Source organism: Magnolia sinica, chromosome 15, assembly GCF_029962835.1.
Source record: "Magnolia sinica isolate HGM2019 chromosome 15, MsV1, whole genome shotgun sequence".
NCBI lineage: Eukaryota > Viridiplantae > Streptophyta > Magnoliopsida > Magnoliales > Magnoliaceae > Magnolia > Magnolia sinica.
Genome location: NC_080587.1, coordinates 72,834,088 through 72,860,077, shown reverse-complemented (window position 1 = coordinate 72,860,077; position 25,990 = coordinate 72,834,088). Strand labels below are relative to the sequence as shown.

The window sequence follows — 25,990 nt, the reverse complement described above, 5'->3', positions numbered from 1 at the left end:
TAAGCCGGCTTAAATATATGCTTTGCCCGAAAATGATGAATTCCAAGTCTCCGGTGGGCCACAAGCACAAGATCATGTTTGAATGACTAACCAATAGTTTTTAATCATTGATTTACATGGACAATGTTTGGATGGTGCTGATCATCATTAGTGGGCCACATGCCCAATAAAATGATAGTGTATGGTGACTTACATGTTACACCTCCAACTATTGAAATAATTTTAGGTGTAAGCTCTCACCTTGGATTACAACCCCTTTCACGGTGCCAAACTACTCATATTGCCTGGTGTGGAGCATGCATTGAAACCGATATTTTAATTATTGAGTAAAGGTAACGAGAATCTACCTGTAATCCAGACTATGCATCTGGTGGGCCTCACCCTGAAGTGGGGATGGCTAAAAAAAAACTTCATGGGACAATCTCAGCCATCCAAAGTAGGATTTCCCATTAGCATATGAAACCACTGGTATAATTTTCTTTTATACCGATTATTGCATGGGGAATTAATTGCAATGCTTCGTCCATGATGGGTGCCACCAGGCGAACAGTTAGGATTGCTAAAAGATGGGCCCCACCTATATGGGATGCTGGTCCCACTAGAACTAATGGTAATTACCGTTGGCCATTAAATACTTGGGATGTTGTGTACAAACAACTCAATCCGGACCATCCATTCCATAGGTCCTATAGTGGATAGAGCATGGCCCAAAAAATGCGGTGACCTGATAATCTATTTAATAATAGAGAAGGCCTGCAATGGACGGCTAACCAAGTACAGGAAGCTCTTTGGGGCCCACCAGTCACGTCGCTTAGATCCACTCCATCCATCAGATTATAACCCCTCATATTCATAACAGATGCAGAGGGTTCACATTTTAAAAGCTCACAAGAACCACACCAATGGAAACAATGTAATTGAGCTTAAAACCATTGAAGTTGACGTGCTGTGGCCCACCTGAGTTTTGGATCAGGCTGATTTTTGTACCTTCCCTTCATCTTGGTGAATCGCACCTGATGAATAGGTTTGATGAAAGATAGATCCCATGATGTCCCCACACAAACCTATGATTATCATCCCGTCCCCATTGTTTCCTGTGGTGTGGTCCACCCGCATCGAGAATCTGGTTGACTTTCGACCCTAAGGCCCAGCATCGAGGAATGTACCTGATGGACGGAGTGGATTTCACATATACAACATGGTGGGCCCAAGGTACTTGGGCATCTTCGGGGCAAAACGTGTGCTGTTAACCTTATTGAGGATTCCGGTCCGCTAAGCAATGCAGCAGAGCAGAGACTAGACTACATCATAAGCCATTTCCAAATAAGAACTGATCACCTACAGGCACCTGTACCACAACTTGTGGTACAGTGCCATCTTTCCACCAACACGAGGAAATCAGTACCATGAACATGACAAGCCCCACCAAGAAGATGGCTTTTCTCAAAAAACAGGTTGATCCGTTCACTTGGTTGGCCAAGCCAGTATATTGAGTCAAATCATCGGTTGCACATTGATTCCAACAGCGTGGCCCACCTGATGAGCAAACTGGCCTGATTTTTGTGCCAGATGATCTTCATAGCAGGGCCTACCGTTTTAATGGTACTGATGTCCTACAAATGTGGCATGCTGGCAGGAAAGATGATCTGGCACCTTACCTGTAGGTGATCAGTTCTCTCTCGAAATAAAATTCCATCCAAATGATAGTTTCAGTAACGAGATTGAAAAGGGCATTTCTGTCATATAAATTGTCCTGCATATTGTCAAATTACAAATTAATAGTATTATTATTAAAATTAAAAATTAAAAAAAAAAAAAAAAAATTTGCTGCCTACCATCAAATTACAAAGATCCAACGGTCAGTTCTCTGCAAAGGCTGGGGGATACTTTTATATAACCCCATCCGCCAATTGGAAATTTCCAGTATCAAAAAACCCAAATAAGATGGGAGATCTTTGAATTCGGTCTCTTGCTTTACAGGGCTCGTGTGGGACCCGCCATTCAATAGTCCTCTTCGTCATCAACAGCATCTCTGTTTGGTTTGTCGCTCTCGTCGTCTCTGATTTCTCCGTCACTTTCCTGCAACTCGGTGGAATTCTCTCTATGGGCAGCTGCAGGACTCGACTCCCGTGGCCTCCCTGATGGCTCGTCATCATCGTCAGATTCTGACCATGCCCCCCTCCGCCTGTTCATGGCGGATGAAGGTGCCTGCAACGGAAAGAAATGGCCAATCATAAAACCCATCAGAATGTGAAAGTCCACATTCAACTCTTAGTTTCTATGAAGAATGAGCGGTTGTGATCAGACCCGCGAAATTTTGGACCTGGTCAATGTTTTGATCAGACAGTTGTCTAGGTGCTGGCCGCCTAGGCGTGTTGGTTGTTACTTGTTAGGTAACAGTAAAGATAGGGATGCAGCTTGCCTGCGACCTAGACCACAGGAAGTTCCTGCGGTCAGAAGCCCACCATTTGTGAGAAATCCACCCTGCCAGCTCATGTGAGCATAAAAATGATGCAGATCCAAATGTCAAGTGGGCCACACAACAGGAAGAAGTGGGGAGGGAAATGCCTACAGTCAGAACATTCCCGTGGTCCACATTGAGGTTTATGTGTCATCCAAGCTGTTCTTAAGGACATTCCCACTGGGATGAACAGAAACTACAAAAATATTGGTCTGATCCAAATATTTTGTGGCCCGACGAATGTTTCAACAGTGGATGTTCAATCCCCACTATTTCCTGTTTTGTGGCCCACTTGAATTTTGGATCTGCCTCATTTTTTAGCTCATGTCCTAATATGAGCTGCAACACAAACATCACGGTGAGCCCCACCTAGCTTTCAGCGCAGGAACTTGCAGTCGGGGGCTGCAGTCAAACTGCGTTCAAAGATAGGAGAGTCATAATGTTTGACGAACGATGAAATTTACCAGGAGCAGAGCCAGCTGTATGTTAACTTGCCATGCAGCTCCATCATTTCCTCCATCCATAGCAAATGGTAGGCCCTGCTATGAACATCGCCTCACACAAAAATCAGGCTGGCCTGCACATCAGGTGGGCCACGCCATTGAAATCGATGGACAACCAATGGTCTGACTCAAAATACAGGATTCCCTCCTAATTGAGTAGATCAGACTGATCTTTTAGACGGCACTGGGGGCCACCTTTTTGGACAGACCAGATGTCCTACACAAGTGGCTGTTGGCTGAAAAGACGAGGCTGCTTGACAATTAGTAAGCAGATGGCTGTAGGTGATCTGTTTCTCTCTAGTCAACTCCCTAATGTTAAAACTAAACAGAAAGGGCATGCTACATGGTGCTTCATGGAAAGAATGAGTACTATCGCTTGGCCACACAACATTACACGTGGGCCCCCTCTTTTGAAGCCGCCAATCTAACGGGTGCCATCATGGGATGGAACATGGCTAAATACCTCTCCATTCAGATTATTCTAACCATCCATGAAGATGGGAGTTACCAAATGGTCCATACTCAACAGAGACCACATCAGATGGTTATGATCATCCAAAAGTTGGGCCCCACATGTACGCTTTGTAAGCCGAGCTAGTTCTTGATCAAGTAATGCATATTTACCGTGTCATCTTCAGCATCAGAATCTTCGAGGCCAGCAGCTGCAAGAAGATCTTGTGCATTCTCCGCCCCATCTACCTCCCGTTCGTTCATGACATTCACATCCTCCTCTTCCATTTCTTCATGTTCATCCGACATGTTAGCATCGGCTTCTTCCATTTCGTAGCGGGCCTTGGAACCCTTATCGCTCTTTCTCCTCTTCCCACCTTTCTTTCTCTTCTTCTCAGTCTGCCCACCCTCGTCGACATCTGTCGACCTGTCTTTCCGCTTGCCCGCACTTGCGGAGAAATTGCTCTTCCATAGTTCCTGCAGATGTAACAAATCTTCAGGGACCGCTTTCCGATAACACGGAACAATGAACAGGATGCACTGGTTGTAAACATCTTGCATGCAACTCTGGTGGACCATGTCCAGGCATCACCTCTATCAGATTATCCTAACCAACCAATTGGTGGATTGATAGTTAGGATGATCCAATGTTGTGGATCTCTGACGTATCACCTACAGTTGATGGGCCCCACCACATGAATAGTCTGGATCACCAAAACATGGACCACACATGAAAGGGAATGTGAAGAAGGCAAACGGATAGGACGCTTGACCTTCACACGCTCGAAATGCTCCTCCTGTTGCCTCACTTGCTTTAGCTCATCCTCTTGCTTTCTTCTCTCCAACTGAATCCCAAACCAAAATCCATAACACTATATTAATCTATGATATCTAAGTGTTTTGTCAATCTTCACAATAAATAATTGCAACAGCATAATGCATGATATGACCGTAACTTAGGGCTGGCTATAGACTGGGCCAGCCCATGGGTTCGGAACAGGCTGAAATTTGCGCCCATTTAACAAAGGGGCCAGGCCTAGGCCCAGATTTGAGTACCGTTATCAGCCCAAGCATATGTCGAGGCTCATTTAAATTGTTTTTATTTTATTATTATTTTTTTAATGATTGGTTAAGGCCCATTTATGACCGTTATGGGTCAGGCCTAGGGCTAAATTTCAGGTCTATACCATAACAGTCCTACTGGCCCGGCCCAAATCTGGCCCACTGCAAAGGCACTGACCTGAAACTTCCTCTGTTCTTCAGCTTTGCGCCGGGCTTCCTCAGCCAAGGTGACCTGACGAGCGACTTCCAGTCTCTGGCGGTTCTGCTGTTCTTCGCGCTCGGCTGCCTCGCAGTGAACTTTAGCAGCATCAAGCAAGTGCTTGCAGTATCCGACATGGGTCTCTATTTTCTTCTCGTCAAAGCCATGGAAATGGTAGCTGGATGCAGCAGACAACTGGCTAAATACACGGACGGCATTCTTCAACTCTGCGACTGTGGAACGTACCTACAAAAATTAAAAAGCATTCTCAAAGGAGCAGGATTTAACAGCTACATAAGGTGGGCCCTACCATGAAACCTTCCCCGGGTGAAAAATCCACACTGCTCCACTCATTGGGTGGGCCACCAAGTAGGAAACAATGGATGGTTTTAAATCAGGCACGTTGATGGTCTGATTCAATATACTCATGTGGTCTACCTGATGAGTGACTTGAATATTTGCACCAGGGGATCCTCATGGCTTAACCCACATTGTGCACAGCTTGGATCTTGTACTCCCATGACATCTAGGCATCTGTGGGTGGGCAATATCTTATCATCCACCAGGGAGACGTGATCATTCTCTATGTTGTATATGCTAATGACTGGATAAACATTGTAGAATCTGATCATAATCATCAGATTCCTCTCTCCATTGTGCCAACACATCAATATCGTCATTGTCATCGTCATCATCCTTGTAACCATTTTTTTCCATGCATGCCCCCTAATCAGGCCAACAGCAGGCAGGCATGCATCACTATCATCACCATCTGGACCAGAATCGTCTACAACACTTGTTTTATGCAGCTCCCAAGCTCTGTGGGGCTCACCATGTTTTATATGTCAATCCACTCCTTCCATCAGGTGAGAACCCTTATTTGAACCTTACATACAAAATATCAACCCTATACAAAAATTCTTATGGGCCATATGAATGAGAACAATGTAAAATTGCTCCTAAAACCTCTAAGTTAGCACGGTGTGGCCCGCCTAATAATTGCATCAGGCTGATATTTGTATTTTCACTTGATCCTGGTGAGCTACACTACACTAATGGGTTTGATGAAAGATACACACCATAGTGGCCCCACACACAAACCTATGGTTGGCATCCCATCCCCATTGTCCCCTGTGGTGTGGCCACCTGCCTATCTAGAAGGGAAGACTATCAACAGACCTCGTCAGCAGTTCTCTTTGCCTTCTGCAGCGTTGATGCTGAGAACTTTTGCATGGCAACACCTGCATCGAACCGCAGCGTATAATTTGAGGGTGCCAAGTGGATGGCTCTTAGTAAAGTCTTCTTGCAGTCTTGCCATTGTTCGGCCTCATAATGAGTCCGAGCTAGATAGAGAAGAACTTGGGTGTCTGTGTTATAATAGAATTTCCGCAAGCAATTTTGGTACTGCAAAACAGTGAGGAGCCGAGGACTGTTATTACAAATGCATGAAGAATGGAAAGGAGGAGAAAACAAGACGGTAGACTTGCCATTTTCACAGCCAAGGAAAAATGGCCTTGAGCAAAGTAGACATGTGCCAGATTTATCCATACATCAGGCATCTGAACAAAGATGCTTCCACTGGCACCTTCTTGAACCTACACCAGAAGAATTAACAGCACCCGCATATGAATTCTATCTCATCACTATCATATCTGAAAGAAACAGATCGAGAAAAGGTATTGGCTGACCTGTGTAAAGATATCCTTTGAAACGTCGAAGTGACCCTTCTCTGCCAAGACAACCCCGGCACCATTCGCAGCATACAGATTAGAGGGATGTTGTACCAAAACCTGTTTATCATGGGAATTTCAGATTCTCTTTTAACAGGCAATAAGAGCAGAATGATGTTGTCTCCTTGACTACTAAGAATCAGGGGTCTTACCAACTTGAGAATCATTTCCCTTAGCTTGAAGAAATTAATGCGATTTTGGATTCGCTCACTTAGGACAGTTCACCAAAATCTTTGTGAAAAGGGGAATTCTACTCTAAAGTCTAAACCATGATTTTTGCATTGTTGCTTGTAAATCTCTCTCACACTCACTGGAAGTTTCACTAATTATCATTTAAGAAAAAAGGATCCTTTCCAATCGGGATCAGCCAAAAACACATTAGAAATTCAAGAGAAGATGAAATTCCAGTTGCTAATAAAAGTCTTAGCATATGCTACAGTCTATAACACACCAATCCATATAAATTGGTGGTAAGAAATGCACATGATGTAGAAGGCCACAGTACTAATACAGAGGACTAGGGCTACCAATGGGCCAGGCCCAAGTTGAGCACAATCAGATTACTGAACATGTCCAGCCTGAGCAGTTCAAAACCCAGCCTGAGGGCCCGTTTGGATGCACTGTCAAAACCCAGTTTTGGAGATAAAACCCTTGTTTCAATCAGAAACGAGGGTTTTGCTTCGAACCCCCGAAATTGTCATTTTCAAGATCAACCAACGAACTAGGCGCTAAATTATCATTTTCAAGATCAACCAACAAAGTAGGCGTCAAAAAGCCCACTCACTGAAAACCAATCAGATTGGTTTTCAGCAAGTAGATGAAAATGTCGCTTTTACAGCAGAAGGCCTTTTGCGGAAGTTGCATCCAAACAGGACCTAAAACCATTTCATGCACACCCAGCCACCGTTTTTATTGGGAGTAGCAAAGGATTTTTAAATTATCATACTTTGGTGTAGAGCTCTTTAGCTTTCTCAAGATGGGTTGCTTCCAACTTTGGGCCTCTTTTCTCTGAACGAACAGCTGCAAAGTAGTTCCAGTTACCCTAAGCAACCCAAAGAGAAGAGTGTGTAAGGTCAGATATTGTTGAAGGGAATAAAGACCTGGTGAAGCATTACACTGGTGCCAGTCAATGCTTGTAAAAGTAGAGTAAGCAAAATTTACAGAAAAATAAGATAAGATAAAAACATGCATTGTGCAATATACACACACCAAAGATAGAGTAGCATATGAATCTTTTCCGTCAGTTGCTTCCCTAGCAGCCCGCAAGGTATCTTTTGCCTTTACCCAGTCATCGCTCTTAAGCTCCAAACTACCGAGCATAGATAGAGCATCCGGACACTTGTCATTTATCTTCAGAGCTTCCCCTATCTATGACAAGACAAAGCAACTAGTTGTTAGCATGTGGCTTGAACCAGCATAAGGGATAATGGGGCGAAAGTATAAGATATATTAAGTACCAATTCGATGCTAAGTTGAATATTGTTACGAGCTTTTGCAATGGCAGCAAGCCTCAAATAAGCATCTGAGTACTCTGGGTACTGTTAGAAAACAAAAAAACAAAAACATGTAACGTTAAGAAATGATCATATGCAGACTTCAGCATCCAGCACGCAGAGCATATCCTTAGTGTGTAGGGTTGTCAATGGGTCAGGTTAGGGTCCTTAGTACCCGTACCTAGACTAACCAGGTCTGGGTCTTAACGGGTTCTTGACAACCCGGATCCGGATCCAATCGAGTTCGGGCACCTATCAGGTCTTTGCATCTAGGTTCCGAGTTGTGTGTTGGGACAAATCATAGCATTTACATAATTACATGGTTTGGGCCACCCAATGGATGGATTAGATCGCACACACATGCCACTTCAACACGTGCATGGTGTGTAAACAAGCTCTCCTGCGTTCATGTGGCTTAGGAAACCTTGTTTTGCTGCTAGAATCATCAATGTGTGTGTGTGTGTAAAATTGTACTATTAAAACTAACTGGATCCAACCCGACCAGAACCCAACTCAACCCAACTTTTATCTAGGTCCAAAATGTGGGACATAGACCCGTTAAAATCGGGTCAGGTTCATCAAGTACCCACGAGTCCAAGTACCCATTGACAACCCTATTGGTGGGCCATACATATCTGACAAGTAAAAATTACCCAATCACATGCAATAAGCAGGATTTTTCCTCCATGCAATAATGCCTCGTCATGTATAACCATTCCCAGTATGTATAAGTATGGACATGTGTAGGCAAAAGTGTATCAATGCATGCATATGCATGTCTTTGAATATAAAGAGAAGCAGCCAGCAGGTGAAACCTTAAATAAGATCAGCCGGTAAAAAATGCTAGCTTTTTCAGTTTCATGCGATTGCTCGAGCAATCTGGCATAATTAAATAGTGTTGTCACTTTATCCCAAGGCAGTTCCAAAGAAACACCATCTTCTTCAAGTTGATGGAATAAACTCATGTCCTTGTATTGAACAACAGAGGCAACAGAGTCCACACTAGAGTTGCGTATTCTCCCATCCAGAATATAAAGCCAAATGCCATCGCCCAATGCCTCCTTAAAAGTCTGTTCTGCCAACTGAGAAAAACAGCAGGTAAAAGGTAACTGTGGAGTAAGCTAGAAGACAACATGGTGAATAGCTGTAGACAAGGAACTTCCAGAAGCGACCTTTTTCAAATGATGGGCACACTTAAAATCAACTAAATTGAAAGGCACTCAGGAAAGAAGAATGTGGAGGTAGACAGCAATCACGGAAGTGGACTTCTACCACTAAAAGATAGCATTAAATTAAACAAACCTCAAAGTCTCCCCTCTCGAAGTGAAGAACTCCAATATTGTTGAGCAGTTCTATTGGTACTTCTTCACCTCCCCTTTTGAGAAGACCGCGTGCCTGTCAGGTCATAGTTAGCTGGAATCATACATACTGTGTTTGGAACCTAAAACCAAAGAGCCAAGGGAAAACATTGTGCACAGAGTCGATGGACATGTATCCCCCTCCTTCTAAATATAAAAAGGCAGGAATCCAAATCATGTATCAAAATGGGATCTCTTAAAGGAAACCGTTCACATGGTACTGGTATCACCATTATCAGTGGTGGTACTGAGCTATTGTGGGCCCCACCTGATGTGCGCAATCATCCATTCCACCATTATCAGCGGTTGCCCTTAAATGTTAGTCCATGGGCCCAAAGATCAGCTCAAACAGAAACTCAAGTGAGCCATACCACATGAAACAGTTGGAGGGAACACCCCACCAATAAACTTCCCCAGAGGTTTGTGGGGCCCACCTCGTGTATATGTCACCCAACACACACACACACACCACCAGGATGAGAGGACCAAAAAAAAAAAGGCCATTCTCAAACTCAGTTGGGCCACACCGTGAATTTAGAGGTTTTAGGCATGATTTAACATTGTTCCCTAGAGTGTGGCCCCACCTGAATTTTGCAGTGGCCTATTTTTGGCTCTACAGTGAACATGAGGGGGATAACATGATGGACAGAATGGATCAGATGCACACATCACATGTGCACAACAATAGCTCGATACCACCACAAGTTGTGGCACTCGTAAAATGTGAGCCCACCACTTTCTTAAATCACATTTGACAAATTTTGGATGCCCACTGTCTTTGGATGGACAGAGATGTATGTACTGACTCTCTGCACACAATCGCTAATAAAGTAGTGCCCAAAAGAAAACAACAGTCTAATATGAAGTATCAGAGCAAAATGTCAATGTTAAATGTTACTCTTAGCTTCATCAATTTGCCTAGGCTTAAACTCGGATGGTATCAACCGTATCAATCCATCGAGTCTGTTGAATAAATAGCCGTAGTGATATAAATAAAGGCGCATATACATACATACAGATGGTATGTATCATACATGTAGATGGTATGTGCATTTGTATGAATGTATGTATACACAGTATCTACCAAATCAAATCAGCATGTATAATTTGTATGGCATCTCTGTTGAAACATAAGAAATAATAGTACCCGGGCCCTTTATCATGAATATTTGAAAATCACTGTCAATAACTCGGTTTAGATGCAACATTTTGTTTAAAGGTTGGCATAAAATATATTAATGAGAAGGAATGCATATTTGCCTTGCCATGCTACTGATACATGTATTATCTTTATGGCTTAAAGACACTTTCATAGGCAACGTTAACAATCATGGTAATAACACTAGAGTAAAGCATTTACAGTTTTGAAGGCATCTAGTGCAGCTCCTGCATCCGATGATATTAGCAATTCACCCAGCTCTAGAAACGCCTGCAACAAACTAGAATCATCAGCCCATGGGAGAATGACTATAGCAGATGCTAAAGGTACTCATTGCAAAAGTCAGAGCTCATTACAGTCACAAAGAAAAAATACAACGGTTATTTTGTGTACTCCAAACTTCCATAATAAGGAAAGAAAGGGATTGAGATCGCATTGGCGTGAAATAGCAAAATAATTATAGCGCCCACATAGTAGCTGAACAAAAGGTGAGGAGACCTTTTTAGAAGTTACAGATTTCAATCACCAAATACAATGGCTACCATAGCTGTGCTCCAAATTACCACGACCATTTTACATGAGTATGACATTTGGTCCTACTTTATCACAATTTTCAGCAAAAACATGCAACCATCAATTTTGGCTGGCTCAACAAATGGAAAGAAAATCCAGTTGACCCTCAAATATGCAAACGGACCCTCTTGAAGTTCTCACTGCAAGAACAAATTTTGCAAGGTGTAGCAGTAATATTAGTCTTGACTTTCTGAACCCTGCTCCACTGGGAATGTGTCAGTTCAAGCATCTAATGTTACATAGAAGGTCCATTCTCAATTCAAACATACTTTCCATCAGATAAATATTGGGTTCTGAGGTCTTTTGACATATCCAATTCCATTTGCATGCTTTCCTTTTTTGATAAATATACCATGTAAGCCAATCTGTTCATTTGTTATGATCCTCGGGCCAAAGATATGCATTAAGTTCGGTCTTCAATTTGTTCAAAAGGGGACCATGGTTCATGATCCAAATCATTGGTCTGACCTGTCCCACCATTTGTTGCCAAAATTTTCTCAGATTGGACTATCGTAGCCACCAATGTTTGGTGATTTTTAAGATGAATGGGAACTCTTCTATATATCTCTTCTCAACTGTCTGTTTTCGGGCCACAGATTGAAAGGTCAGTAGTTTTCAATCTGGGAGATACACGGCATGGTATATCCATGGTGAAGTCTTGTCAGACCAGCGGTCTAGATCATTGAACTATGCCCCCATCCACTTGTACAAACTAAAAACCCAAGTATACCATGAATATCCTTAGGGGAAGGATCATGTGATTGTTCACTGTTCATAATGAGGGTAGCATGCGCTTTGTTAGAATGCAATGGCATCTTGGGGTTAATCTAGTGACCAGAGGCATCTAGGACCTCTACTCACCCATGGTCTATCCATGGTAAGTCTTGTCAGACTAGCAGTCTAGATCATTGAACTATGCCCCATCCACTTGTATAAACTAAAAACCTAAGTATACTATGAATGTCCTTAGGTGAAGTATCATGTGATTGTTCACTGTTCATAATGAGGGTAGCATGCACTTTGTTAGAATGCAATGGCATCTTGGGGTTAATCTAGTGACCAGGGGCATCTCTGATTTCTACTCATCCATATGTGATTCTATGCCATGCCCTGGCAGGCATCTTAAGAGTGGAGGAAAAAAAAAAGAGAACCACCGTTCACAATACACATAAAATAATGTATTACCTGTGAATCACGTGGGTCAATTCTAGTAGCTTTCCGGAGGGTTTCCAAGGCCTTCTCAGTCTGGCCAAGCTGCACGTAAATGTGCCCAACAGCCTTTGCCAAGATGGAAAAGAAATCATATAGTTAGATGATGGAAGCTGAAGGTTTAAACAAGTTAAGAATTGAAATTCAAACTGTCTCATCTGAAATTTTAATACCTTCAAACTTTCACAGTTTTCAGGGTAAACCTCCAAAACTTTTTCAAAGTTTGAAAGAGAACTTCTAAAATCTCCCAACTTCAATTGGACTTGTCCCAGCCCTATTCCAAAGTAAAACAAACGGCAGCAGAAGACATGATAAATGAGTCCAAACAAATCACAAGAAAGAGAATCCTCAAGAGAACGGTCTAAATAGCAAATCAGCACTGCAATATAAGGCGCGGCGTCTACAGTATTGTGCCTGTAACGATACAATATTATACAATAATGATGAAAATAGTTGCAATAGCAAGAAATGCAAGATAATCAAGAATGTTTAAAAAGCCATTTGATTAGGCCACACAACTAAAATGCTGCAGAGAGAGAGAGAGAGAGAGAGCTCTTCATGCTTATATAAGAGATTATATAAGAGAAAAAGGGAGATGCTTTTAACCATTTCAAACAAAAAAGATTTATACAACTATAATGCTCATATAACCTACTCAAACATGAGATCGAATCATGAGAAACAGAACAGCATGAGAAACATCATAACCAAACATTGTTGATGGCGATGCATCATAGGATGTAGAGGATTCATGTGGCGAATTGGTGTCGTAACTGACCATAGTAAGGCAATACAAAATCTTGGGGCCTGTTGCTTTCCTTAACAGATGCCATGTAGTATCTTACAGCCTTTTCATAATCGCCCTGTGTTCAAATTTCCAAGAAATGGTAAGAACGCCGACTTTTCCCATAAGAAAAATGGACTCAAATTACAACCAAGTATAGCACAAGCATGATCAAACCACATGTTACAATAAAAGAAACAATCTACACAAGAAAGAGGAGGGTTTATTCAACCTTGCTATGGTAAGATCTCGCCAAATTGTAGAAAGAATGTGACTTCATCAGACCATGATCACTTACAGCCAGAGCAGTATCAGTTAATTGCTCTACAAGAAAATGCTGGCCAGTGAAGAAAAAATGATTCGCTAAATAATTTAATGCCATCACACAATAGGGGTATATCTCAAAAGCTAGTTGCATTTTCTCCATTCCTTTTTGAATTCCATCAGCTACAAAATCAAAACATCAGCCGAATAGAACAATGAAATTTTCCTCAAAATGAGATGAGAATGGAAATATACATACAATCTGATGATCATGAGACTCACCCTCATCTGTTTGCAAATCAATGATCGCAAGTGCCACGAGAGCTTCCACATTTTCTGGCTCTAGCTACAATTGTTATAAAAAAAAATAAAATAAATAAAAAAGGGAGCAATAACCTCAGTGAAACATTGATAGCATGCTACTGTATACAATTCATAAACAATAATCTACGTGCCTGCAGAACACGCTGAAAAGCACGTCGGGCTTTATCAAATTGACCCAATTTGTATCGGCAAAGGCCAATACCAAGCCTCACAGCTCCAGGACAATTAGGAAACACTTTCAAGACCCTCTGAAACCAAAGTTCATAGATATAGACAAGTTAATAGCAATAGCATCATCTGGCTTCCGGATTAACCACTAAGATGAGAATATTGAGAAAAGCATAAGGTTTTCAGAATATTGAGAAAAGCATAAGGTTTTCTTAATTAAAATGAGGAAAATGTACAATGCTAGCCAAATAGGTATACTTGATTAAGGTGTAAAAAAGGTAAACCTTATATAGCTCCAAAGAATCCGAATAGCGTCTGCGGTTAAACTGAACACAAGCCTGCAGCAATGGAAGTGCTCGTTTAAGTAAAGAACATGAAAGCACACAACACCAACTAAAAAAATGCATTGTATACTCTGTTTAGAAAAGCAATAATACGATCTAAGAGTACCTGACCAAGAAGAGCAGGGACATTATCACGATCTTCATCCAATACAATCTTAAATAAAGAAGATGCTTGTTCTAATTCACCCTTAGCCAGTAAAAGCTGGCCTGTATGAAAATAAACCCTTTAGCAATGAGTTTACAAAAACCAACAAGACAATTTCTTAGATATTCTGCCAGTACCCTACTAGCATACTGAGAGAGAGGGAAAAGGGCAATGATTCAATTCATTATGTTATCTTACAAAAAAAAAAAAAAATCAATTTATTTTGTCAATCTTAGATTGTCATCAGGTTTAAATGTACAAAACATACATTACTGTAACAATACGAGGACTACAGTAACTTTTATTGAAGAAATAAATACAGACACATATCAAAGAATGTTGTAATAAATTCCCTCTTCCAAAACTAGCTTTCCGACTGACATGATGAGCAAGAGATTCGTTGTTAACAAAAACCAGGCAAATCAATTTTCATTAGAGTCGGTGAACCACTCGTCCATTATGTGTGTTTGCTCGAGTGGCGTGGGATAGATGCCTCGCTATATTTAATATGCGTTGGGTGATGCTAGGTCTATTGCTTCCCTCCTCCCGGTGTGGCATGGGGTGGGGGGATGCAGGGGACAGTAGAGTGGCTTGGAGATTGGTTCTGTTGGTGGTTTTGTGGGCAATTTGGGGAGAGAAACAATAGGATCTCTCAGGACAAAAGTTGGTTGGTGGCGGATGTGGTAAAAAAGGGTAAAGGCGGATGTTCTTCAATGGGTTAATTGTTTCCTAGCCTCCAACTGCAGTGATTGGGTTCAGTTGGTAGGGTTGTTGTAATTTTCTCACCATTGGCTTTCTTAATAATAGTTGCATTACCTTTTCAAAAAAAAAAAACAATTTTCATTCCAATGTGATAAAGAAAATTAAGCAATTGATACTAACCTTTCCCAACCCATGTAGAAGGCTCATGCATGTTAATCCTTGATGCTTTATTGTAATACTGTGTTGCTAAAATAAAATGGTCATCCTTCTCCCTCTGCTTTGTCTCAATTTTTCCAAGATAACTATAATAGGCTCCCAAAGCATTTAGGATTGCTATCCTTTCATATTTAACATCAGCATAATATTCATCAATTTCTGCAATTTAAACATGATAGTTGAATCAGGCTATAAGTAAAACAAGAAAAACTAACACCATGGCATCGTGAACACTAGAAAATATCATTCGATGCCATGCAAGCCACAAATACTATCATACCAAAGAGAGAATCTTAATATTAGTGAAGGGAGAAAAAAGGTACCAGGACTTGACCCTTCTTCCAAAATTTGCCGGAACTGTTCTACTTTTCCTTGTTTGAAGTATTCTCTCTGCATCATTGCCAGTTGTCAATACAAATAAAGCAGCACATATGCAAGACAATCAGCAAGACATAGCAACACCCTACAAGTTTCAAGTGAGCTAGAGAATACCAAGAAAAGAATCTAGCCAGACAATATACACTACTAACTGAAAAATCATGGAACAAATAGGTAACAAAAAATGCATTAAGGGCCCATTTGGACACCCCCTCCAAAGGAGGTTGTTTGAGGCTTAAATCCCCTTTTGAGACAAACTGGGCGTTTTGATGTGTGTTGGATGCACTTTGCAAACCCCCGTTTCACCATCCCGCTTGACAAAATAGGCATTGAAATGCCAACTGGACAAAAACCAAAACCATTGCTTTCTGGCGAGTCCACCAAAAAAGCAGGTCTGAAATCCCCTTCTCAAACCCACGCCACATCCCCCCCCCCCCCCTCGGGCAAGTATGTCCAAACAGGCCCTAAAGAAGAGAAATCTACTTACAACTGTATAAACTATAAAGACAATGATATACTATCAAACTGAAACAATGTGATGACAAGGATTACACAATGAAAGGTACTAGATGCATAAATTATATATGCTCATTAACAGCCCCATGTCCATTGGTGCAGTAAAACACGCTGCTGCCATTCTAAAGCATGAAAAAGGAAGACATCAAGAATGGTTCCACACTCAAGCATCCATTTAATAGCTCCACCAGCATCTTATTGTCAGTCAAACATCAATATAGAGCACCCCACACCAAATACCTAATATGGGCAGAATAAATGGGTGTTCAAACAACCGCATCATATCCAACCAAACGTTACTTGTGGTTATTTAACCCTCAATGACACAGTGGATCGACTATGATATCCCTCCACAGTTACCAGAAATCAGGTATCTCCTTATGGAGTGATAAGGTCATTGAAAGGAACATGTGCTAGACACTTTTTTTTTTTCTTACTAGGTTCTTGCTTTTCGATTATCGACATTTGCAAATGTTAGCCTATAAAATTTTATTTTCACTTATTCAAAACAACCTAAAAAACACATGAAACAGACTATGCTAGGAGAGCAGCTCATTCATCAGCAGCTTAAGGACCATATAGAAAAGTAAACGAACCTCACAAAACATCCTAGGGCAGCTAATCAACTTGATAACATTAGCCCAATCACAACACCATTCAAATGAAGGTTTTAGCATATTCATCCCAGTCTTCTGCCAACTAACTTCTTCTCCAACAAAGTTTCTCCTCACTAACCTTCTTGTAGAGATCTCTATCCAAATCCCAATGAGGCTCTCTCCTCCTTTTCCTCCGTCAACAGTGAACCCAACTGCTTCGCATCGAAAGACATAATTTTTCAGAGAAATGGTAAGCGGTCCTGAAATTTCCAAAGCTCTGACCACTCCAACAGACTAATCCTTCACCTTAAAAGAAGACCACCACTTTCACACATCTGGAAGCCAAGAAATCCAACCACATTCACAAACCTAAGAGGAAATATCCCAAGACTCCAAATTAGAATGTGGCATTACTCCGTCTGATGTCCTCTTAGCAAAACATGGTAAGCCCCTTTGAGAAAGATTAAGGAAATGATTCCAATACTTCACAAATGAGAAAGCAATCCGAATGATTCATAAACATATTTCCTTTCTTATTTTTCCAAACAAAAAGAGCACCAGCTTAGAATGTCCAATAAGTCTGTGCTACCCTATGTGGACAAAAGACAAAGAAGAACAATATAAACCCAATAACATCAAACAGTCACAACATTACAATTCAAGCGTACAATAACCAACATTGGTAGTTCTAGGATGTTTTACATTGAACTTAGCCAGCTTATTACCAATGGATTTCCCTCCTGATAAATCCAAGATACATCCAACATCACAGACAGAAGTCAATCCATCTTTGGGAAATCTACAATAGTGCCCCCAAGGCAAGAGAGACTACTTGGGCCAAGTTACTCCATTGCCCATGATATAGACATACTGCAAGGACAATGCAGGGACACATTATACAGAGCTTACTTGGACAGGGGTGACTCCAATCCAATTGGGTAGGAACATAACCTATACCCATTTTGTTTCGTGCAGAAGATGAAATGAACAATAATTGGAAGAGAAACCAAAAAAAAAAAAAAAAATCCCCATTAATGAGTGTTTGACACACCTCTAGACATTTTGGGGAAGTCAAACAAACATGTTGAGTAGACTCATATCTCTTTCAATGGAAAAATACTGGAAAGGGCACTTTGCCTAGCTATTAAAGGTCTTTGTTTCCAAGAATTTTCTCAAGGGCTTTGCCTGGCTATTAATCCCAAGACGCCTTGGGAAAAAAGTGTAGTGGATACTAGTGCCTTTGAGAGTGGAGGCATTCGCATGGGCCACAGCCTCCAAGTAGATTCTCACAATCAACAATCTACAATAGCACAATTGGTCACCCCGAACGTGTGTTATGTGCAAGGAGGTAGAATCCGTGTATCAATTTTCATTTGCCATGAAGTGGCACGATATATTTGGGCAAGCTTCTTTAGCCTCTTTAAATTCAATTTGGTCCACCCAGTTTGGTAGCAAACCTTATGGATGGGTGGAATAGGGTAGCAAATCATTGATGACAAATCACTGAGCCAAGATTGTTGGCGGCAAAAATGGAGGCAAATCAAGCTAGTGTTTCAAAAGCATTTTTTACGAGTTCCCATTTCAGACCTTCTCCTGAAGTGGAAGGTGATCATTAAGGATTATAGGCAGTTGCCTCCTAAGGCAGGTCCATGGAAACCTCATCCTCCAGGATTTTGGAAATTCGGGGTGAATGGTAGTTTTGCAGGCAATCTAGGGCAATCTAACATGGGGAGAGCTTCACCAAATGAACATGGCGGCAGCGCAATCAAGTTTACCTTTTCGAACGGGCAAGATTTGGGCATATGAATAGAGAGGAATTGATCATGATTAAAACCATGGTGGAAACCACATATACAGAGTGCAGGTCTCGTAGTTGAAGGGGATTCATCATCCACAGTTGCTTGGGCCTCAGGGAAATCCCTTCCACGTTGGAAATTAGCCTTTCTCTTATATAACTTAGAGATACAATCTCAATCCATGGCTATCAAATACGAGGTCAGTAGAGGCTAAGTACATGATAGATGCTCTTGAAAATGGCAGGGTCCACGGGCGTTTCCCCTATATAGGGGACTCCTATCCGTTGCCTTCATGGGTCTTGTGCATTGTCCCTCTCGCTTTCTTTAAAAGGTCATTCGCTACCAAAACTTTTTAAAAAAATATATTATAATAATAGTGATGATGATGATGATAAACTTTACGAAGATCCCATTGCATTCCGCAAGCTCGTAGCATTGGTCCTGCTAAACTCCAATTTATTACTCTCTCCACTAATAATGCCCACTCCTTCAACTCATTACAAAAAAAAAAGGATTCTATGTAATAAGCTTTTGATATCCAACAACTCCTATAAAAGAATAATAACAAAAATCCAAACACTAATCTATCCAGCCATGAGGTAGCACAGCAGCTACTCACCCGGTACGAAAATAATTATGCATCATTTGCATGCTTGTCGCAACTTCGAATAGATCATATAGCAATTCCCTCTCTCTGAAAATATAGAAGAAAGGAGTCTGTGCACCGATATCCGCCATAAAAGGCCCAAGCCATAACAAATGAGAAGCTATACAACTCAACTCCAGCATAATCACTCTAATATAGTGCCTCTTTTAGGTACTTGAATATTTGCCGATTGTTCTGGTGCATTTACCATTATTGCCTCCTTGAACATAGTAGCTAAAGAATCCTAACGTGTTACGTAAGGTAGATAGTAGATACTATATAATTGTTCAGTTTTCTGCAATTTTTCCCATCCCTCTGTGTAAATAACCCAATACGGGTTCATAATCAATAACATCTTCACCATCTAGAGTAACGATGAGTCAAAGAACACCATGCATTGATGGTTGGTGAGGACCCATATTAACTATCATGAAGTCTTTTCTTATATCCGATACAGTCATATGTTTTCTTCCCCGATTCATTATTTCATGAATTGCTGAAAACGAAATGAGGTTCATCGAAATTCAAGATCTAATATAGCAAATAATTCAAACGAATCTTCAAATTAATGAGTTTTTTATTTTTAAGAGTCACGAGATTTGTATTAGAAAAACGAAAGAAGAAAACAAGCAAAAGAAGCGGATCCGCTGAGAAAGTGGATCAATTACACTCCTAGGAAAATAAGATTACAGCCCTTTAGCTTGTCAACATTAGCGGCCCATTCTACAATTAGCTGCTTAATTCTGCACACAAGGGACTCCGCCGAATTAGATTCATTTCTGAAGCATCTTCCATTTCTCTCTTCCCACACAGTCCACCAGACTACCGGAAGGGCCAATCTCCAAATTGGAGTTCGCTGGTGACCAAGCCTGGGGCCGTGCCAGGCCTTTAGAAGCGACCCGGTGGAATTAGGACAACACCAAGAGGTGCCGAAAGAGGTTAGGATGTGAGGCCAAATCTGATTGATATAAGAGCAGTGAACGAACAAATGATTGGTTGTCTCTTCTTCAGCCATGCAGCAGAGGCAAACGTTAGGGAGAATCATACCTTTCCTCCTTAAATTGTCGATAGTGAGCACTCTGTTCTTACCGACCAGCCAACCAAAAAAGACTGTCTTTGGAGGAGCCAGGTACCGCCAGATATGGTTAGTCAAGGATTCGGCCACATGAGGGAGGGGGGAGTCCAAAAATTTGTAGAAAGATTTGACAAAAAAAAAATACCCGATTTATCTGCCCTCCAGCGAAGATTGTCTTCAAATAAGAGATCCGGATTGCTGTTAGAAATGCGTTGAAGGAGGGCTACATATTCAGCAATCTCCCAGTCCTGTAAGTTTCTTCTACATTCCACATTCCAAACTAGATTCCCATTAGAAGAGGAAATACAGTCAGCTATCGAAATGGGTTGGTTAGGAACAATGCGATATATGTTTGGAAATTCCATTTTAAGGGCAAGATCTCCCACCCATCTGTCTACCCGGAATTGCACGTTCTAACCATTACCAACGGCAAAGCTAATATTTCTGAAAATCTCTTTTCTCATGGATAGGATTCCCCTCCACAGAGTGGAGGTCTTGTATAAAGAGGAATCTTTGATCCACCATCCGCCTGCGGAGCAACCGTACTTACTTTTAATTAAGATGTTCCATAGGGTTCCCTTTTCGGTTCCAAGTCTCCAAATCCATTTGCCTAGCAAAGCCCTATTCATAGTCTTGAGTGATTTGATCCCAGCTCCTCCAGCATTAGTGTGCTTACAAACCTCCTTCCAATCAACCAAATGAAATTTCTTCTTGTCCTCTAATCTATGCCAAAGGATGTCACGTCTAGATTTTTCCAAAATCGGAGCAGGGCATCTGAAAAATGACATAAAATATACCGGGAGATTGGATAAGACTGACTTGATGAGAGTGATGTGGCCACCAAACGATAGATATCTGCATTTCCATCTGGCTAGGTGATAATCAAACATGTTGATGACCTTATCCCAAAGGCATTTAGGCGGCTTACCATAACACAACGGGAGGCCCACAAAGGAGGATGGGAGATTGCCACTGGAGCAGTTAAGAATATCAGCGTAAAGATTGACCTCATACTGATCCATGTTGACCCTGAAAATCTTAGACTTTGCCATGTTGACTCTTAGCCTAGACACCGCCTCAAAACATTTAATTGTTGTGCACAAGTTGCACACCAATTCCTGATCAGCTTCGCTGAAGGTTCCCGAATATCCAACTGACCAATTAATTCTTTATAATGTACTCTATTTCTCTTTGAAAAATAAGCCAATAAACGTTAACGTTTTCCAGAATTTTCCACAAACCTCTTTGAGATAAATAGTCTTTTCGGTGCAATTCCAAATGTGAAGTCCCCGTATCTTATTGGTGAAACTGAATACTTGAAATTCAACAGACCCTTTGTTTTTTTTTCCTTCTTCTTGTGGAATAACTAAGATGAATGAATATATATATATATATATATATATATATATATATATATATATATATATATATATATATATATATATATATATATATATATATATATATATATATATATATATATATATATATATCTTTTCATTCTTTTCCACATATATGGATTTTAACAATCAAGAATAATAATAATGCCAGTCATTTAGATTTGGTACACGCAATAAAATAACCTAGATTTATTCATAGACTACTTTCGATAGAAGGAGATGGGACATTTCTGCACCCACAAAAGGGAGTGATTTAGACTTAAGAAAGTTTTGCTAATAATAATAATGATGATGATGAAAGTTCTGCTACTCATGGTGTGGCTCCCCCACCCTAGCTGAATCTTTCCCGGTCCTTTTTGTTGTTAGCCCGAATCCAAATATCTTGGTCAGTGAATGCTTTGTTGATGAAAATGGTGGAGGTATTTAGTTTCCATCCTTACGTAGAAATCTTTTTGACTTAGAAATCCAGGAGTTTACTCTTCTCCTCCTTCATATGCAGGTTTTTGTGCCGTTGTCTAATCAGGAAACTCTATCCGTTGGTCGATGGTGGGTTCAAGTGTGTTCTTTGTCCGATCATTTTATAGATCTCTTGCAGCCCTGGCAATGTTCGGAGCAGTTCTCACAAGGGCCCTTTGTGATCTTACGGAGTTCCTCCAAAAGTTGTTGTGTTTGGTTGGCTTGTCAGCTGAAACAAAATCTTGACAATAGACAACTTGAGAAAAAGAGGATTGCATCTCCCTAATGTGTCTTTTTTGTCTTAGGGCAGAGGAATCAGTGGATCATCTTTTTAGTCACTATTTTTTTCTCCTTGGACATATGGTGGAGTGTTTTGCGGTTGGCTAGAGTGTCATGGGCCATGCCCAATTTTGTGGAACATTTTATTGTAGCTGACATGTGGACACAGGAGGATCCCTTGGAAAAAGAAAATGGAGAATCATTCTTTTGACAATATTGTGGGCTGTGTGGGCAGAAAGAAATAACTGATGTTTCAGGAACATCAATGTTTCGAAGGCTGGGGTGTTCTCGAGGTAGTGTTGTTTAGGGATTGGGCCCCGTATTTAGGGTTTTTTGCCAGACAAGGGTCTGGTTCTGTATTTTTTTTTTCTTTCCGTTTTTGTTGTTTCTTTTTCTTTTTTGTTTTCTTCTTTTCGTAGTCTGTTCCTTTTTAGATAATAAAATTCTCACCTCTCAAAAATTTTAAAATTAAAATTTTAAATAAAAAAAAAAAAACAAAAAAACAATGGAATTTACTTCCCATACAAACAGGCCTTGAAAGTGGAGCATTGAACATGGAACAATGCGAATACACTGCCTGTTTTGAAGTAGCATATCACTAAAACAAAGTGAGACTTCTGAAAGTGGTCCGTTTGGTTTTGAGCATTCCATGAAATACTTGAATTTTCTTCCTACCATCAATTTGAGAACATGAAAGAAGCTGAGAACTAACCCGAAAGCGAGAAATTGCGAGGAATTTCAATAGGTATTGGGGAATTTGCATTGTACTCCATCCAATCATACTCACGCACATCCACCATACATCAGTCCAAACCACCCTAATCGTGGGCCCACTGTGGATGGAGCATGCACTGAGAGATGCGGTAATCAGGCGGTCCTAATCATTCAATTTCCCATCCTTCCATACACTGGGAAATTGGAAATCGATCGGATGGTCAGATCACCCGGTCAGTGTGAATTCAGAGCAATACACATCGACGGTGGGGCCCACAATTCAAATGGTTCAACGGACACGAATGCACAGTGGATATGCTGGCGAGTACAATCCACCGTGCTCCGGCGGAGTACAGTATAGTTCCAATTCAACAGGTATAGGGTTCAAAACGAGAAATTTCTGTCGGCGAAAGACAGACGGAGAGATGGACAGAGGGACGGAATCCGATGGACAGAAGACGAAACAAGGAGAGAGGACTGACAGCGATGATGAGCCATAGATCGAGTGGGGCCTGCTCGGCCTTGAGGATGTCGAGGATGTCTGAGGCGTCCCTGGGCAGCTGGTCGAGAGAAACCCTAACCTCCTCTTCCGAGTTCTGCACTGGTATGTACACGCACGCCATCAATCGCGACTGACCGGAGACAGAAGGTAGGAGAAGAGACCTTAGCTTTGCAGTTCTGGAGGAGAGAATCGACTCGAAACACGGAGAGAGAGAGAGAGAGAGGTAAAGAGAACTAGTAATGGGCCGGATGTAAGTGGGCTTCTGGGCTTCAGTTACGGAATAATCTACACCGTCCATCAGCACCGCACGCTCTTAGGACGTGAGCTTAAAATTTTAGGGACGGGTTTTCCTGGGAAAGCCTTTCCTAAGAAGTTCTTGTGCCGGGAAGCTTAGGTGTGGCCCACTGATATTTTTGACAAATCCACTCCGTCCATCCGTTTTACACGAGCTCGTTTCGGGACATAAGACCAAAATTGAGGCGGATCCAAAGCTCAAGTAGGCCACATTAGATGAAACGACGGGGATTAAATGATCACTGTTAAAACATTTGTATGGCTACGAAAATTTTGTTTTGGTCTAATTTTGTGTTTTCAGCTCATTACAGTGAGAACGAACTTACAAACGGTTTAGAGTACTTACAAACATCAAGATGAAGTCCATAAGGTTTAAACGGTAGGCATTTTTTTCATCAATTTTCTCTATCGTATGGCTTTATTTAGTTTTGGATCTACCTAATGTTTTATCTCATGTATTAAAATGATCTTGCAAAACAGATGGATGGTGTGGATTTCTCACAAACGTCACTGGCCCCACCTAATTTCCCGAAAGGCATTAGGAAGAAATCCTTGTCCGGAAAGGGCAGGGAACAGCGGATTTCCTGCGACAGTACCGCGTAGCGTGAAGTTTCTGCGGTCAGAAGCCAGTTAGGACCACCTGGTGTTTGTGAGAAATCCACCAGTGCCATCGGCTTCTTTATCTCGGGTTCGTATATTAGCATTAAAAAAAAAGGAGGTAGATCCAAAACTCCAATGGCCGTTTGGCACACCGGATTAAGTGAGATGAGATTAGTTTGTTTACAATGACCATTTGGTGAAAGGATTGGACTCATCAGTAGAGTTGTACACGAGTCAAGTTAGCTCGGTCAGCTGCTCGACCCGACTCGGAAAAGCTCGAATCACCTTGGCTCGAAATTGAATTTGGACTGAGTCAAGCTGGTTTTTGGAGCTCAAAAAATTTCCGAGTTGAGCTCGTACAAGCTCGTCTTGACTCAAATTAAACCTTAACTAGGATCAACTCGAATCGAATCAGCTTAGTGACTGGGTTATTTTGATATTGATGTTGCTCGCTGAGCGTTTGATAGAATGGCTCGACAATGTGTTGTTTCATGTGCATGTATTCTCCGTAGGACCGGTTGGTGGCGAGGAAGGAATTGATACCAAACAAATCACTATATAAATAAATAAATAAATAAAAACTTTACATTGCCAAGAATAGCTTTGAACCTCCAAAACCTTACATACCATAGCATTAAACCTCCAACTAAACTTTGGTTTACTTCCTAATTGCATCATGCTTCGTATAGCTTCCAACCTGGAATTAAAAACATTAGGTTTAATACGGTGCTTTTGCCTGTAACTTTGTAGATATGATGAAAATTACTATTTTGCCCCAATACAAATTGGAAAAGTTTACGTAGTTTTGCATGAGATCCCACCACTTCCAACGTGGACCCCAACATGACAAGTGATTTAAATTGTCCAAGGGTCGGCTATACATGGCATGCAATATGAATTATTGATCATTTTTCTTATTTCCGTGGTGACAAAATATAAAATTTTCTCATCGATACAAAATTAAGGGCAAGAGTGTCATTTCATATGATCAACAGTCAAATCTAAAGGTTACGCAATATCTTAAAAAGTTGATTATGACAGAAGTAAATCATAGGGTGTTTTTATAACCATTTATAGAAAATGAGAGGGGATATCTTAAATAGTCAACTATGATAGAAGCAAATCATATGGTGTTTTATAGCCATCTATTTAAAAACTGAGACGGGTTGTTGAGAATAATGAAAATAAATTGATCATTTTGTGTGTAGGAAGAACTAAGAGAGATTTACGTCAAAACTCAATACTTTCCTTTTGAAATTTATTTTCTCATAAAGATATAACATTGTGGACATCTACATCTAGTTATCCCCCTTTCCAATGCATCCATTTCTGTTGCGCACCTGTGGCCCACTTGATAAGAAGTGAGGTATAATGCCGAGTATACTCGTGTCATTGACTAATGCAAGTATCTCATTTACCCCCACTGGGCCACTTCATGTCAAAAACGATGGATGATTGAACAACATCTGGCCTAAAAATTCACACTCAACATAAACATTTGATGAACTTAGTTATGGCCTAACCAGATGGCGATAGTAGCAATGCAACTTGAGTAGGTTAGCTGAGGGTCAACCAAAACCCAACACAATGTTGA

At 41.0% G+C, this 25,990-nt stretch overlaps 1 protein-coding gene across 1 annotated transcript; it reads right to left on the bottom strand.

The window, feature by feature from the left end:
* Positions 1-1,713: 1,713 nt before the first annotated feature.
* Positions 1,714-23,719, bottom strand: LOC131228174 (protein CTR9 homolog). Its single transcript, XM_058224024.1, has 24 exons — positions 23,483-23,719; positions 15,468-15,534; positions 15,109-15,303; positions 14,188-14,288; positions 14,022-14,075; positions 13,697-13,817; positions 13,528-13,587; positions 13,214-13,428; positions 12,976-13,060; positions 12,371-12,471; positions 12,174-12,266; positions 10,617-10,685; positions 9,201-9,293; positions 8,714-8,980; positions 7,863-7,943; positions 7,615-7,773; positions 7,352-7,447; positions 6,364-6,465; positions 6,163-6,270; positions 5,855-6,079; positions 4,655-4,921; positions 4,188-4,259; positions 3,589-3,891; positions 1,714-2,208 (listed from the first exon to the last, which is right to left on the bottom strand). Exons 1-24 carry the CDS (start codon positions 23,621-23,623, stop codon positions 2,002-2,004), a joined length of 3,282 nt encoding a protein of 1,093 aa, XP_058080007.1. The 5' UTR covers positions 23,624-23,719; the 3' UTR covers positions 1,714-2,001.
* Between the last annotated feature and the right edge of the window lie 2,271 nt (positions 23,720-25,990).